This window comes from Mytilus galloprovincialis, chromosome 2 (assembly GCF_965363235.1).
Source record: "Mytilus galloprovincialis chromosome 2, xbMytGall1.hap1.1, whole genome shotgun sequence".
NCBI classification, from domain to species: Eukaryota; Metazoa; Mollusca; class Bivalvia; order Mytilida; family Mytilidae; genus Mytilus; species Mytilus galloprovincialis.
This window is the reverse complement of record NC_134839.1, coordinates 29,830,125-29,846,548: the sequence shown is the minus strand read 5'-3', so window position 1 is coordinate 29,846,548 and position 16,424 is coordinate 29,830,125. Positions and strand designations below refer to the sequence as shown.

At 34.6% G+C, this 16,424-nt stretch overlaps 1 protein-coding gene across 6 annotated transcripts in view; it reads right to left on the bottom strand.

Moving 5' to 3' along the window:
• Positions 1–14,493, bottom strand: part of LOC143063333 (uncharacterized) — a 32,821-nt gene extending 18,328 nt beyond the window's left edge. Inside the window, exons 1-6 of one of the 6 annotated variants that reach the window (XM_076235427.1) lie at positions 14,298–14,493; positions 11,657–11,763; positions 10,058–10,351; positions 7,078–7,386; positions 4,242–4,526; positions 3,120–3,431 (exon numbers count right to left, since the gene is read on the bottom strand). In XM_076235427.1, the coding sequence (XP_076091542.1) occupies positions 3,120–3,431; positions 4,242–4,526; positions 7,078–7,386; positions 10,058–10,351; positions 11,657–11,744 (1,288 nt within the window). In that variant the 5' untranslated portion in view covers positions 11,745–11,763; positions 14,298–14,493. The remainder of the gene's footprint in view (positions 1–3,119; positions 3,432–4,241; positions 4,527–7,077; positions 7,387–10,057; positions 10,352–11,656; positions 11,764–14,297) is intronic. The other 5 variants (XM_076235430.1, XM_076235431.1, XM_076235428.1 and 2 more) reach the window with 5 other exon arrangements.
• Positions 14,494–16,424: the final 1,931 nt, after the last annotated feature.

The window sequence follows — 16,424 nt, the reverse complement described above, 5'->3', positions numbered from 1 at the left end:
AGCCAGTGTCTTTTCACAACTCTTATGTAAGGTTATTTTTTCCATAACTATGTTATGCGATATGGTATAACTGACCATTAGACAAATATCAAACAGTACATAGTGCGCGATATAAGTGACCACAAGACAACGATCATACAGACATCAAAATGACAAAAAGTACACATCGATAGACCTAAATTATGCATCAAGGCCAGCAGCGAAGAATATTTTAATACACACCGACAGTCCATCGAAAAGCCTTCAACACAATTCATGTAGCTCAACACAATCCTTAAACAATTCACTTACAACCACAGCCTTTCACAATGAAATCTGCAAACCATCGTATTGGCTTCACGTTATACCACCAAGACCACCGTACAGCATTCAAAAGTTATATAACATGCCATCGTCCACATTACACGCCTACTCAGATGTTCGACTCGACACATTATAACTACAAACAAGCCATTATAGAGCTTTCCACATTACAGGACACAGTGGCGGATCCAGAACTTTTCCTAAGGGGGGCCCCCGCTCCAGTCATGCTTCAATGATTGCCTATATAATCAACCAATTTTTTTTCCCACATAAGGGGAGGGGGCCCTGGCCTGGATCCGCATATGGGACAAAATATACAGACGTATGACTATGAGCAACTCCATGCTTAAAATTATTCAAGTTTAAAGAGGACTTCGAAAAATCGTAGGATTTTAAAAGAAACACGACGCTACAAAACTTAAATAAATTAAGGCAACACTAGTATACCGGTGTTCAAAGTTCATGAATTGATTGCCACAACACAAATCCGAGTTACAAAATAAAACCGAAGGAAACCAATAAACTATAAGAGGAAAACAAACAGAAACACTGAAGTGAACGTAAAAAAAACCCACCCAAAATACGCCAACTTACATAGAAATGAATATTTGATAACAACTGCCATATTCCCGACTTGGTACAGGACATTTCAAGAAAATTGAAGGATTGAACCAGACTTAATGGCTAGCAAAACCTTCCGCTTTATGACAATGTTAAACAGTATTGCTGAAATGACAACACTACGTGACAGAAATACAGCACACACACACGCAAGGTCATTCACAGAAATGCACATAAAAATAATATAATAGTCGCACAATATGCAAACTGCAGAACAACGAATAAATTAAATGAATGAGAAACCGTTATGAATATAGATGACGACGAAAACTAGTTGACCATCAATAAAGTGAAAGATGTCAACAGGTTTTAGGACGAAACGTGACGTTTAAGTTAATTGATCTTCAAACAATTTTAAATTGATCTTCAAAATTTTTTATAATTTGCTGCTAACTTAATATAAATTTTACTTACAAATTCAAATATCTCTCTAGGGATGAGAGAGTGTGTGACGTTGTTGACTGGATCTCTGGGACGGACTAGTTTGTTATAGCCATCAAGGACATAGGTAATGATGTCATATTCCAACCATGGTCTTTCTGTAAGGGGTAAAACATCATATACAATATACGAAATGCAGTATGTTCTTTTGAATGTTTTTTATTTGTATTTTTTTTTATATAAATACTGAAATTGAATTATTTTGACTTGTGCGTGCATATTTCTCCTGACTGCTAAAGAAAATTTAATACTTAAATTACAAAAAATTAACATCGTCGTTGACAACCAAATAAGTTTCTTAAATAACATAATTGACTAAGTTGAAAGATTTAAAATAATTGTACAACCATTAACATTTGTTTTTTTTAAACAATAATTTTACATTACAAACAATATAAATAGTTGGGATTATCTTACCTCGAACAGTAACAGTAATAGAATTTGTTCTGACTGTAGCAGATCCATCTGTGGCTTCGCATATATAATTACCACCATCAGCTATTTCTACATCAGTGATGGTCAATGAAGGAGAGTTAGGTACACCTCCAGAAAACCGTTGATTGGCGCCCACAGTTAAGCGATTATTGTTTTTGTACCAGTTTATTCCTGTGGCTATTCCGGTGGTAACTATACAGTTCAATGTGACGTCTTCTTCCTCCTCGGGATTGTAGAATGTCGTAGGTGCGGTTACTGCCAAGGGAGCTGTAAATAAGCGCGTCGAACATCAAGATCAATATTCTGACAATTGGTGTTCGATTGAAATCTTAAATGCAGTTTAATCCAAAATTATCTTTAAAAAGGGAACGAGAAGTTCCCAGTTCTAAATTTGTTATTAAAGACAGCTGTTGCCTGCACTTTCCATTATATGTTCATGACAGCAACACGGATCAGTCATTGCTTTAAATAAGTCGCGTTAGCGTTATCGCGCGGTATTGACGTTGGTTGTTGGTCCGGATTTTTTTTTTAATTGTTTTAGTTTCACAAAAATCACCAGTATCGCAGTGATCCGGAGGTCAAGAGAATCCAGACTTGAACATTAACTCCCCTCAATTCAAAATGGCATAAACGCACCAACAGCCAAATATATTAATTGTAACAAAAGACATCTGTTTTGCCTATATTGGATGTTATACTATAAATGTGAACACTCTTCTACATCAGTGGATATTTTAAGTAAACGGCCAATTTATAACTAGGTGCGGATATTGTCTATTGAAACTAGCGGTGGGTTAAGACAAGACTGTGAAACCTTTTATTTAATGTCCAAGTTCCTAGAAAATCAAAAATATTTCAAACCTTGTGTTTAATATCGATGTTAAATCAGGAGAAACTTATTTGAGAAGTTCAAGTAATTAGTAATGAACGAAAATTAGAAACAATATATTCGATTCTGTTATCAAGTAAGGAAGCCATGTCGGATGTTTGGATCACAATAAGTTATTTTAAGTGAAAGGGATTCTCGTCCACAGCAAATCAGCACAGCTTCAAGTAACCATATTGGCACGGGGGTTGATATTTAAAAGCCACATCTTTTAATGTAAACGTTTCATTCCTTTTATATTAATTTGGTCATACAATGATTTATCAAATAGTCCGTAAATATCATTAAAATACTTCTTTCATAAATTCAAAACAATATTAGTGCCTTCATATATAATATAGATAGGGACGATAGAAAAATGAATTATTGCATACAAAATAGAGTAAATGGTGATAAATAGTACACAAGAGTGAAACAAGTGCTGGGTACTCACATCTAACTGTTAATGGTAAGCTGACGGTCTGTGGTGACGTCAGTGTTTCTGGGTGGGTTACGTCACAGAAGAGGGTCTGTCCATTGTGCCCCATGTTGAGTGCCTTGTTCAATGTTCCCACTACTGTGTAGGTCCTCAAGTTTGAGTTGTATTGGGAGTTTATGGAGAGTTCATTACTGTTGACGACCACATTGTTAATTCTCATGGACATGGTTTGGAGAGGAAAGCCTCCGATAGAAGTACATGTCCAGGTCCCAGAAGAACCAGCTGTCATTGAGGTTGGACCAACCAGGGTTGGCTGTGTAGGTGATGCTATTAAAATAAAATTGTACTAGTTTTGAATTATACAATAAAACATGTCATAACTTGTAACATCTATTTTGAACTTACCCGTTTTTACCACCGGCAATCTAAAAAAAAGCAATTAAAAAAGCAAAACACAATTACAGATCTGCGAGCTTTTCTCACTAATGATATCACCACTACAAGTATTCAGTAAACAGGATGTTGATGGGTAATGCATTTGAAACTTATCACTGTATTGGGGGATCAACATGTAACTAGATACCAAATTTAAGTATTAAAGATCCAATCTGAAGATCTTGAGAAATATTGCAACGAAAATTTCATTCATGATCATTTAAGGGTCAGAAAAGATAAGAGTTCGGTTAAACTGGATGTTGATGACCACTAAATATGAAAACTTAGTCAAGAATGCGCTTATGAAAATTGATACGTAATCAGGAAGCTCAGGATATTAGGTCATGTGAAAAAATATCGTGCATCAACGATTTGAGGTAATCAGACATCTAGTCAGCTGTGAATGGGTGTATACAAGTAATGATGAATAAAGGATTGATCAAGGCATAATGTCTAACTTGTGCAATTGAAAAGACGGAATCGAATTTTAGAACAATTCTCTTAAAGAAAAAATAGCTTTTTATTTTTTTTTTATGGGAATATTGGACTTTCCTGCAAAAGACATATGTATGATGTTGGACAAGTCTTACTGGAAAGATTATAAATAGCATATCCGACATAAAAAGGTACCATTGATTTAATATTCAAATACTTCCAATGGACGAGGAAAACGTTGACTTTAAAATAAATTACTGTACAAACCTCTTGGTGTTACAGTAATGGTACTTGTATTTCTCGTTGCAGCTCCATCGGAAGCTGAACATATGTAATTGCCAGTATCACTTGTTTGTACGTTGCTAATGGTCATTGAAGGTGCTCCAGGACTGGCGCCAGATAATCTTGAATTAGCATTAAGGTTTAACAGTTGGTTATCCTTGTACCAGGTGATCGATGTGGCCGTTCCAGATGTCACCTGACATGTCAAGGTTATAGTCTGGCCGGTTGTAGGTTCGTACAGTGTTCTTGGTGCATTGACTGCCAGTGGAGCTGAAATGAAAACATACAAAAAAGATGTTCAATCTGCACACACAAGTAAAATGAAGTCAACATCAATAACTTGAGGCATATTTTAATGTCATACAAGAACATAACAATGGATAGGACAATTTTAATCTTGCAAGGTGTCCCCTTATACGATATAATCATTACAATATATTCCCGAAAGCAATATCATAATCATAACAAGATATTCCAGAATATAAAAGAATCGTATTCCCGAATACAATAGAATCAGTACAAAGTATTCCCAAATGCAACAGAATCAGTACAAGATATTCCCGAATACAATAGAATCAGTACAAGGTATTCCTGAATGCAACAGAATCAGTACAAGGTATTCCCGAATACAATAAAATCAGTACAAGGTATTCCCGAATGCAACAGAATCAGTACAAGATATTCCCGAATACAATAGAATCAGTACAAGGTATTCCCGAATACAATAGAATCAGTACAAGGTATTCCCGAATACAATAGAATCAGTACAAGGTATTCCCGAATACAATAGGACAGTACAGAGTATTCCCGAACACAATATACTATAATTATTCATAGTAAACAGAAAATGCGAAAAAAAGTCCCGTCCTTAAGTATCTATGACTTTTGATAACTTTCCTGAAATTCTCCGGTCATTTTCAAAATATTTTACAATAAAAAATCCCACAACAGTTTACATACTTTAAAGGGGGGACAATACCATATTATGATAACAACACATTGAAAAAGGCCAGAACAGGTTAACTGTTAAAATTTAAACTGTTAACAGTTTTTCAACCCACTGTTAACTGTTATCAGCATTTCCGCATTAATTTTGTTGTTAACTGTTTTTGCCCAAATCGAGGTGTTGCTAACATGTTATCGGACCTCCCTATTGTTCCCCTTTTTAAACTACGCTCTTAAAGCCCGCGATGTCGCGGGTGCACTCTAGTTGTCATAATAAAAAAAACCATGAAAGTCGTAATTCAAAGAAGCCATGAAGTTTTAAACACAAGACATGATTGAGAACGATGTTTTAAAAATTAGGCTTAAATTAAAATATTGTTTGTTTGCCCTTTACCGACCGACCCTATCAATTCGTTCCGCCTGAAAATCTTTTATTTGTATTTACCAGCAAGATTTTATTTTATTTTATTTTTTCGTTCCTACCAAAAATCTTATATTTGTATTTCCCGCTCAAAACTTTTTTACCGGAATCCTCGGGTTTTATCCAATCGGAACAACTCGGCCTTTCTGGTTGCACGAAGAAATAACCTCGTATGCATTAGGCGGAGGAATCATTGTCCGGAAAATTTTCCGATTCGATTCAAAATTATATTTTTTCGACTGGACTGGTACATTTTTTTTACCACTACTGATTTAACTTGCTCCTGTCCGGAAAATTTTCCGATCCGATTGAATTTTATATTTTTTCGACTGGAATGGTACAAATTTTTTACCATTACTTATTTACTTTGCTCCTTCTTTCGCGCCAAAATATTTGGCAGAGTTAAAGTTCTTGATTACTCTGCGATATGTAACCAAATTATAGCGCCACCTGGAGGATAGAACTTCTTTGTGTCGCGGATCACTACAATTCCGGCCAACAATTTAAGAAGAATTTCTCCGTAGTGCATACGAGGCTATTGTACTGCGTAGCGAGAATGGCCGAGTAGTTACGATTGGGGTTTTATCTTTACGTACAAGGTCCAGTCCGTTTGGTATCACCTGAGCGTTTGACATGAACACTTGCATTTGAAGTTTCAAAGCATTTGTTTGAAATCGATGTTGAACGCTTTCTGAAATCATGATATGAAGTACGTTACTCTGTACCGTTAAACTTAAAGAGCAGGGTTCATTTACAAAAAAGTTCGTTTGATACAAAAGTATTAACGTGTGTACAAACTAATTTGTAAACGGACGTTGTATTCTATGTAGGGATGGCCTTTTGTGATCCGCATATCAGAATGATTATGTTAACGATGCCGCTACATTATTTATATCTGACATGAACCAAAAGTGACAAAACCCTGTAAAGTGGAGAATATCTGGCAGTAAAATCGCAAAGTTTTCCATACAGATCATTTATAAATGTGATGCAAAATACGTGACAATTGAGTTTTAAGTATTATAGCATTTTTATTGGAAAAAAATGCACACACGAAATTTGTAACACTCTAGGAACTTTTTCTACTAGTAATATATGTCTGCCCAGACATTATCTTACCAGTACAAAGTTATCTCTTATATATTTTTTTTTTTTCAAAACTAATAGTCCCAGCGGAAAACTTATTTGCAAAAACAAAACGGACAAAAAAATGACATTTTGCAGATTTTGTATCTATAAAATAAAATATTTTACCTACCTGCCTACCCATGACAAATAATATACCGAGCCAAGTTATTTTTTTGGGGAAAAAAATAAAATATTTTACCTACCTACCTACCCTGTTTCAAAACATAGGGTCGGAAAAGGGCAAACAAACAATATTTTAATTTAGGCCTTATGTACATGTATTTCGTTTTTACGGTACAAATAATATAAAAACAAGTTCATACTTACATCTTACGGTAAGTACTTTGCTGACTGTCTGTGGGGTGCTTGATGTTTCAGCGTGGGTCACATCACAAAACAATGTCTGTTGATTGTTCGCTGTTGTTGGGGCCCATAAAAGGGTTCCAGTTACGGTGTAGGACTCGGTAGCAGGCACATATGCCGTGTTTGTGGTAAGTTCGTTAGTAAATACAGTATTTCCAATTCTCATTGACATTTTTTGTGCAGGGTATCCTCCCAATGAAGTACAAGTCCATGTTGTCTGTGCTCCTGGTAATACCTCGTTTGGACCTACTAAAACAGGCATAGTAGGGGGTCCTGAAATAAAGTAAAATACAATTAACTAATCCGTTTAAATTATGCGAAAAATCGTCGTTTAAATAAACTCATCATAGATACCAGGATTAAGTTACGTGTCGTCTATAAAAGACCATTAAAAAGGCCAAATAAGTATAAAGAACGAAGTTGAAGAGCATTGAGGACAAAATTCCTAAAAACAAATTGCCAAAAACAGCTTTGGTAATCTATTCCCGAGGTAGAAAAACCTTTGAGTATTTTAAAAATTCAAATGTTTGTTATTAGTTAATGACCATATCAATGATAATTCATGTCAACAGCACAGAAATGATGACTACTGGGCTGGCGATACCCTCGTATGTGATGGTAAAGGTCAAATTAAAACAAATTCTGTAAATGCAATCCTCGGGGGAACGTAAATTTACACTAAAATACATTGGATTCATTTTACAGACCTAAACCTCTGCCTAGGGTCTACAATAAAATACTTCAGAACAAGAATGTGTCCTCAGTACACGAATGCCCCATTCGCACTATCATTTTCCATGTTCAGTGGACCGTGAAATTGAGGTAAAAACTCTAATTTGGCATTAAAATTAGAAAGATCTTATCATAGGGGACATGTGTACTAAGTTTGAAGTCGATTGGACTTAAACTTCATCAAAAACTACCTTGACCAAAAACTTTAACCTGAAGCGGGACAGACGGACGGACAAACGAACGGACAGACGGACGGACGAACGAACGGACGGACGCACAGACCAGAAAACATAATGCCCCTAGGTGGGGCATAAAAATAATACAAATCAGAACCTCTCAAGACCCATTAATACAATGCATTGTTCCCATGTAAACCTACAGTAAAATACATCAGACCCATGACAATTCAATATACCCATTTAAAGATTAGAACCTCTGCCCCAGGCCTACAGTAAAATACATCAGACCCATGACACAATTCGATCATTGTACCCATGTAAAGATTAGAACTTTTGCCTCGGGCCTACAGTAAAATACATCAGACCCATGACACAATTCATTGTACCCATGTAAAGATTAAGAATTTCTGTCCAGGCCTACAGTAAAATACATCAGACCCATGACACAATTCATTGTACCCATGTAAAGATTAAGAATTTCTGTCCAGGCCTACAGTAAAATACATCAGACCCATGACACAATTCATTGTACCCATGTAAAGATTAGAACTTCTGCCCCAGGCCTACAGTAAAATACATCAGACCCATGACACAATTCATTGTACCCATGTAAAGATTAAGAATTTCTGTCCAGGCCTACAGTAAAATACATCAGACCCATGACACAATTCATTGTACCCATGTAAAGATTAGAACTTCTGCCCCAGGCCTACAGTAAAATACATCAGACCCATGACACAATTCATTGTACCCTTGTAAATATTAGAACCTCTGCATCAGGCCTACAGTAAAATACATTAGACCCATGACACAATTCGATCATTGTACCCTTGTAAAGATTAGAACCTCGGCCTCAGGCCTACAGTAAAATACATCAGACCCATGACACAATTCGATCATTGTACCCTTGTAAAGATTAGAACCTCGGCCTCGGGCCTACAGTAAAATACATCAGCCCATGATGCAATTCATTGTACCCAATATTGTACCCATGTAAAAATTAAAACTTCGGGCTCAGTCCTTCAGTTCAAAACTTCTGAGCAATGATGCAAATCAGAACCCTTCTTTTATACCTTGGATACAATTCATTGAAACTGCCTCGGGCCCACAGTAAAATACATTGGACCCATTATACCAAACAGAACCCCTCCTTTATACCTTGGATACAATTCATTGAAACTGCCTCGGGCCCACAGTAAAATACATTGGACCCGTTATACCAATCAGAACGTCTTCTATATACCTTGGATACAATTCATTGAAACTGCCTCGGGCCCACAGTAAAATACATAGGACCCATTATACCAATCAGAACGTCTTCTATATACCTTAGATACAATTCATTGAAACTGCCTCGGTCCCACAGTAAAATACATTGGACCCATTATACCAATCAGAACCCCTCCTCTATACCTTGGATACAATTCATTGAATCTCTGCCTCGGGCCCATAATAAAATACATTGAACACATTATACCAATCAGAACGTCTCCTATATACCTTGGATACAATTCATTGAATCTCTGCCTCGGGCCTACAGTAAAATACATTGGACCCATAATACCAATCAGAACGTCTCCTATATACCTTGGATACAGTTCATTGAATCTCTGCCTCGGGCCTACAGTAAAATACATTGGACCCAGTATACCAAACAGAACCCCTCCTTTATAATACCTTCAGTTGGATATAATTCATTTAATTTCTGCTTCTGGCCTACAGTAAAATACATTGGACCCAATATACAAATCAGAACGTCTCCTTTATACCTTGGATACAATTTATTGAATCTGTCTCGGGCCTATAGTAAAATACATTGGACATTAATTTATTCTTCATATATTTTTTTGGTGGTGGAACTGTTCGACAAACGAAGGTATGGTTACCCTATAAAGGGTGCAAAGATCCAGAGAAGAAGAACCCATGATACCAATCCGAACCTTTTGCCTAATTTTACTTTGAGACTTATAATAGAAAAACAAAATCTGATGTACTCATGTTGGCGCATGATAAATGTTTTACTCCATACTTACTCCACACCTCGACGAATATTGTTCTGGATAGAGGATTCTGTAAAACACCATTGTCAGACTGACATTCGAACACTTCCAAATGTTCCTCCTCATCTGCCACGAATGAATATGTGTTAACTACTACAGGTCCATCGGCGCTTTGTGTGGTGGTATACGTATCATCGATCACGATGTCGTCCCTCAACCATTTAGCTGTTGGTGATGGCGAACCTCCTTTAACAGTACAGGTCAGAGTAATCTGTTGATCTTTTTTAATTGTTTGTGGAGCGGTAATCACAGGCGGACCTGGTGGAGCTGAAATAAAATTAAATTGGTCATAAATTACTCAAAGAACCTGGGGGGCTAAAATGAAATGAAAATTAGTCATGAATTACTCCAAGCAATATTTTATTTTATCTTTTTTTTCGCACTATATATTTTATAAACATGTTGTGTAAGGCCTTCACACATTTCGCGATTGAGGTCTTGCCTACGTTAAATGTTTAGTTCTACTTTCTACAATGCACCAACAACTTGAAATGTTCATCATAGTATAGTAGAGAAATTCTTGCTTAAAAATGTATTCTTCTGACGTTTAAGTCTCGTTGAATTATCGTCCAGAACATTATTAGTTCCAGAACATGCGATACAAGTGGAAAGTATAAATGAATTTTTTAAATGTTATAATCAAACTAAACTCGGTGAAAAAATTGTATATTTACAACAGTTTTTTAAGTATTTAATTTTTCACAATTTTTTTTACCAATTATGTCAGTCTTTTTTGCCAAAATTTTGTGAAAATGGGTGAAAGGTACAAGAAATGATTATACCAGGAAGGTGTACATCCCATATCTATTAACTCGAAAAGACAAAAGTGATATTTACAGACCTACCTATAGTTTTTTAAGTTCAAGTTTTTTTTTCAGATTGGTCCACATCATCTTCATTGAAAGTATGAAAAAAGTTTAATTGTGGAACTGAATTTTTTTCACGATTATAGCCCAACATTGGGTGAAAATCGATGAAAAATGGGAAAATCAAAATTTTAGTACTTTCAAAAGGCTGTAGCAAAAACAGAAGTGCACAACCGTTTGATTTTTTTCTTCACCAATAATCTTTTTACAGTCATATAAACTCAAAAATCAGGTTAAGAAAAAAAGTTTAATTCTAGAATGTTTTGGCTCCTCAGAGGAGTACATCCTTAAGCAGCGTTAAATACCTGAAACTTTGATGTGATGTCATATGAACACTGGACTTTATTTGGATAATGAAAAGATTAATAACTTTGATCAATTGAAATAACTTGTGTTTTGTTTTTGTTTATAAGGGGCGTATATATTGCAATTTATCCATAGATAACAGGTGAGCTATATATTCACCTATATTTTTTTTATCTTTTTTTTTATTTGCTGTAAGTTAATTCCATAATTTGTACATTGTCCCTGCATACTTCAGGTTTAAATTCATTCCTGTAGTTAATTAAGTACAAATGTTAGGTAACAATTTAACCTCGACCTAAAACCAATCATTCCCCATTTATGATGATTGTATCGTGTTATTCAATATAAATGTACTATGTTCATTTAAATACATTTGAAATAGGTTTATTTCAATACTTACTTTGAGCTGCTGCTTGTATAATGAATATTGCGAGTAGGATGAAAAAGCGGCTAGCCCGAGGGGCAAATCCGGATGCTGTGGAATCCATAGGTGATAAGTCAGTGACCCTGAAAAAATCATTAACAAGTATTTAAATCGGTATTTCAGATTTATTTTTTTAGTTCAATTTTAAGTCGACTGCAAATTTTGCCCGTATATATGTCTCGGTAATCATAAATGCTACGCCGTCTGTCAATATAAAAAAAAGTCAACTTTTTAAAAAGGGAACAACCTTGTTAACTTCATAAAAAAAGAAGGGATGCTGAATCCATATTTTCATTATCCAATATAGGATTGCTGCTCACAAGGAAGCTATTAAACCAAGAGTTTCGAATGATGAAGTTGAAACCATCCTTTCGTAAAATTTACGTACGCCATTACGAGTTTGTTGACCGTTATGGAATAACCGTTTCACAGATGATATCGGATATGTTCCTTATGTCGTAACTAGTTCTACAATACCCTTCCCTTTTCACGAATGTGACCTACTACCAAATTTGACTATTTACCAGATTTGTTAGAACATGAGCAATACGACGGGTTCCACATGTGGAGCTTACGGCTTACACTTACGGAGCACATTAGATCACCCCGATTGTTTGGTTTGGGGTGGGGGGGGGGGGGTCGTGTTGCTTAGTCTGTATATATATGTTGTATTTATTATTATTTGTCTGTTTGTTGGCGTTGTTGGTTTGTTTTCAGTCTATGAGTTTGACTGTCCCTCTGCTATCTTTTACCCCTCTTATAGTGTTACATTTTTCGAAAGTTTTTTATGTGTTTTTTTTAAACTTTAATATATTTCATATGTGCATGTTCCTGGAATGGCAAATCGATATTGCATAATCTTTTTACACATAACTTCAATTTCATGGTGTTCGCTTACAGTCGTTTTCAGAAGCACAGTGGTGAAATTTTATTTGTTATAAATGTCTAGTAATTTTTGCCAAAAGGTGCGAACATAAAATCAATACCGTCCTTGTGGACAACTGCAAACAGATATACTTACTAGAAGCGCGATAATTTTCGAATTTTTCCTAGTTAAAAACAAAATTTCGATTGGCGTTTTTCTCTTCATTCATAAAAAAAACATTTTATTTTATATAAGTTCCGTATTTATATTCAATTACTCGACTAGTTTGGGATAAATTCGATCAATTATATGTGTCGAAGACATCATTTGTGTGTGATTGAGTTGTCTCGGTGTGTAAACTACATTGTTACTTTATTCATGAAGATTTCCATCGTTATGTACAAGGCGTTTTAACATTTAAAGAAAAAATAACGCCCCGGGTATTTAATAGTTTAACTTAAAATAAATACAGACCGACTAGGTATTTAAATGTGCTAAATTGGTTTTATAATATTGAAAATCACATACTGTAACTCGTTTAAATTATTGTTAATACACTCCTTGCTGCTAAAGAGAAGTATACTTATTTAAAAAATATGAATTTGCATTAAACTTGAATAACATATCTGAGTGCTAGGGATTGCAACGGTCATGGTTGCTGACTGTATTCAGAGCGATTCATTAAATACAAATCAGCAAAGCAGACACATAATTTGTATGAAAGCGGTTTTTTTATTTTGAAAAACTATTTTTTTTAGATTTTTTTTATGAAGCTCAGAGTCGAGTAGACACATAAGCTGTGTTTAAATCAGATTGTACAGATGTTGGGTATAATCAGTTATTTCTTTCCAATTATTATTTTTCAACTATTAACTACGTTGCCCAACGCCAAACCCTCAAGTTTTTGTTAATACCCTATTGTTTACGAGATTGTTAACCCATAAGATGTTTGTTTGTTTTCTTTTTTTTTTGGTGTTTTTTTTTTTTTTTTGGGGGGGGGGGGGTATTCTAGAAACTTATTCGGTCTCTTGAAAAGTAACTTGAAACCAAAAGTGCAGTTCGGAATAACTTTCATAAAAAAGAGTTTTGTGAATTTATTACCATTTGGGCCAACATATCTAAATTGGGATTGTTATGTTAGCGCGACTGGTTCAAACCTGTAAACATGGTCGCATGGAGGTGTAACTGTTTATAAAATTTTAAACTTGTTTTACAATAATTACATAAAGAGAGATAGAGGTTTCATCAGTAAAGTTGCGGTAATTTGATTGGGTGACAATAATCACGAGGTTCAATTAACAAATTTCCAAATTAAATTCAACATCTATGACTGCACGTGCTCTCCGTGCCGTAACAAAGAGATTGAATAACTTTTTTTTATTTCAGGGTAGAAGCAAACATGTAATAATTCTTTTTATTTTATAATAAGGCTGTAACAGCGTTTATGCACATTTTTTAGCGCTAAATTCAAAATGAGATTCAATTTGTTTTTACTCCCGAATAATGATAGAAACATCAAACAGCAAACTTTTGTACATAAAATTTACAAACAAAAAATGTCAAATTTTGACCAAATATTAAGTTATAATAACCACATTGTTTTTTTAAGAATATAACAGCGAGATATACCGGCATTTAAAAAAAAAGCACGAAGGTAAATGTTCTCAATTATAAACCCATGACATATATCTATACTTTACATTAGAAGGGAACAGTTAATACAAATTTAATAAAACACAAATGTTATCCTACCTTTTCAGCAGAGAGAGAACCTTCCAGTTGACGAGACCGTGTAAAAGTGAGGTTCTGTGATGTGGAACACCCTAGTATATGCTGACATGTAAGTGACTACCCACTCAGTATAAAAACAGGTTCTGCTTCTTTTGTGATGTCACACACTAACGAGTGTTAATTGATTCACCTTTGGCGATTTTACACACATACTAGTATTGGTCACTTTGGATTTTGCATGAAAAAATAAACAGCAAAGGTGACAAAATTTAAAAACGTTAAATGTAATATAAGTATTAATCAGATTTGGATAAATATCTTGTATGAGATTATCCTTTATTTGTTAAGTTATTTAAATCTGCAAAAAAATCTACTTAATTAACTGCTTCAATGTTGACATTTTAAAAGATATTTTGATAATTTTATAATTTTTATTAATTGAAAACTGAGGTGTCTACGTTAACTAACTTTGAGAAAAGCCAAATATGTAGTTTATCCATATATGGATTGATTTTAAAAGGGTTTGTTTATAATTGCTAAGACAACAATTGGAGCTAGTATATAGATATTACAACCGGTTTTATACATATTGGTTTGGAGTAAACGTGGTATTATGTATTTAAAAAATGAATAAATATTTGCCCAAAACAAACAATTATTGTCTCTTTCACACATTCCCCGTTTCCATTCTCAATTTTAATATAAGTGTGTATGAACTTATTTTACACAAACTGTACTAAAAAGTGAGGACAGGTGATTTTGAAAACGTACATATATTAATTATAAATTAACAAAGATCTAATAAATGTCTGGAAAGCATGAGGCGTATCTAGTATTTTTTTAAAGGATATTTTTCATCCTGTGGTTTAATGACGAATCTGAACTTATTAAGGAAATCAACATGTCTTATTAATGGATTCTGAGCTCAGTCATGGATCTGCCAGCTCAAAGTCTCTTAATCATAACCTTATAATTGCACTCGGTGAAATCAAAAGGGTCCGTTTATCTTTCTTAATAAGCTTTTGAGCGCAATGGTTTCGTAAGATCGTTTTAACAGTCTTTGAAAAATGTCATATCCATTTGTCAGAGTAAATATGGCAGTGGGTCCATTGTTGTTATGGTAATATATGTCATCATATTTCCTTGTTTTTGATTCAACTGGAATTTCCAAGAACCATTGACAAAGGAGTAGTCCAAACAATATAGCATTTCTTTTCAATTTTTTTTTCAAAATGTCAACTTTTAGATATTTATTGAAAAGTAGAATACTTCTATTCTATAAATGTTTTTTTTACAATGCAATGCATATGCATCAAGTAATAAATCAGTGTGAGCCAACGCTCCGCGTTGAAGACTGTACTTTGACCTATAATGGTGTTCTTTTACAAATTAAGACTTGGATGAAGAGTTGTCTCACTGGCACTCATTTCACATCTTATATCTACTTATCTTTCATTAGATGTACTTCCAATATTAAGTCAGAGGTAGATCTTACCGGACCTTCTCCTTCAGGGAGAAAGTATCTTCGTGTGTGATTTTTTGCAAACCTATGTTTAAAAGTGTTAATCAGCTGATGTGTTTACTGGCATTTACCATTTGGTTGCTAGAAGACAGATGCTCGATATATATTTAATGAAAAGTAGGTAATGAAAAATGTATATAATGGAATTTGACATTTGTTGTTATAAATACAGGATAAACAGTTTTGTTTGGTTCTTTTTCATTTTAACTTTTGAAAAATGTTTCATAGAAACTATTGGATTTTTGGAAACTGACCATAACGAGTTTTCAGAAGCGAGTAAGAAGACAAGCTATGTACACAGTACATGTATGAACATCAATTTGAGTTCCTCTCTCTCTCTCTCTCTCTGTGTTTGGTTCTTTTTCATTTTAACTTTTGAAAAAAAAATGTAAGTTTCATAGAACATCAATTTGAGTTCCTCTCTCTCTCTCTCTCTCTCTCTCTCTCTCTCTCTCTCTCTCTCTCTCTCTCTCTCTCACACACACACACACACACACACACACACAGTCCAACAATAAGCAAACACACTATCAAATGCAATCAACACAAAGGAAAGGACTGAACGCAACAAAAGAAAAACATTAAAAGAAAACAACGCTCTCATTTATGACAAAACAATTTCACAA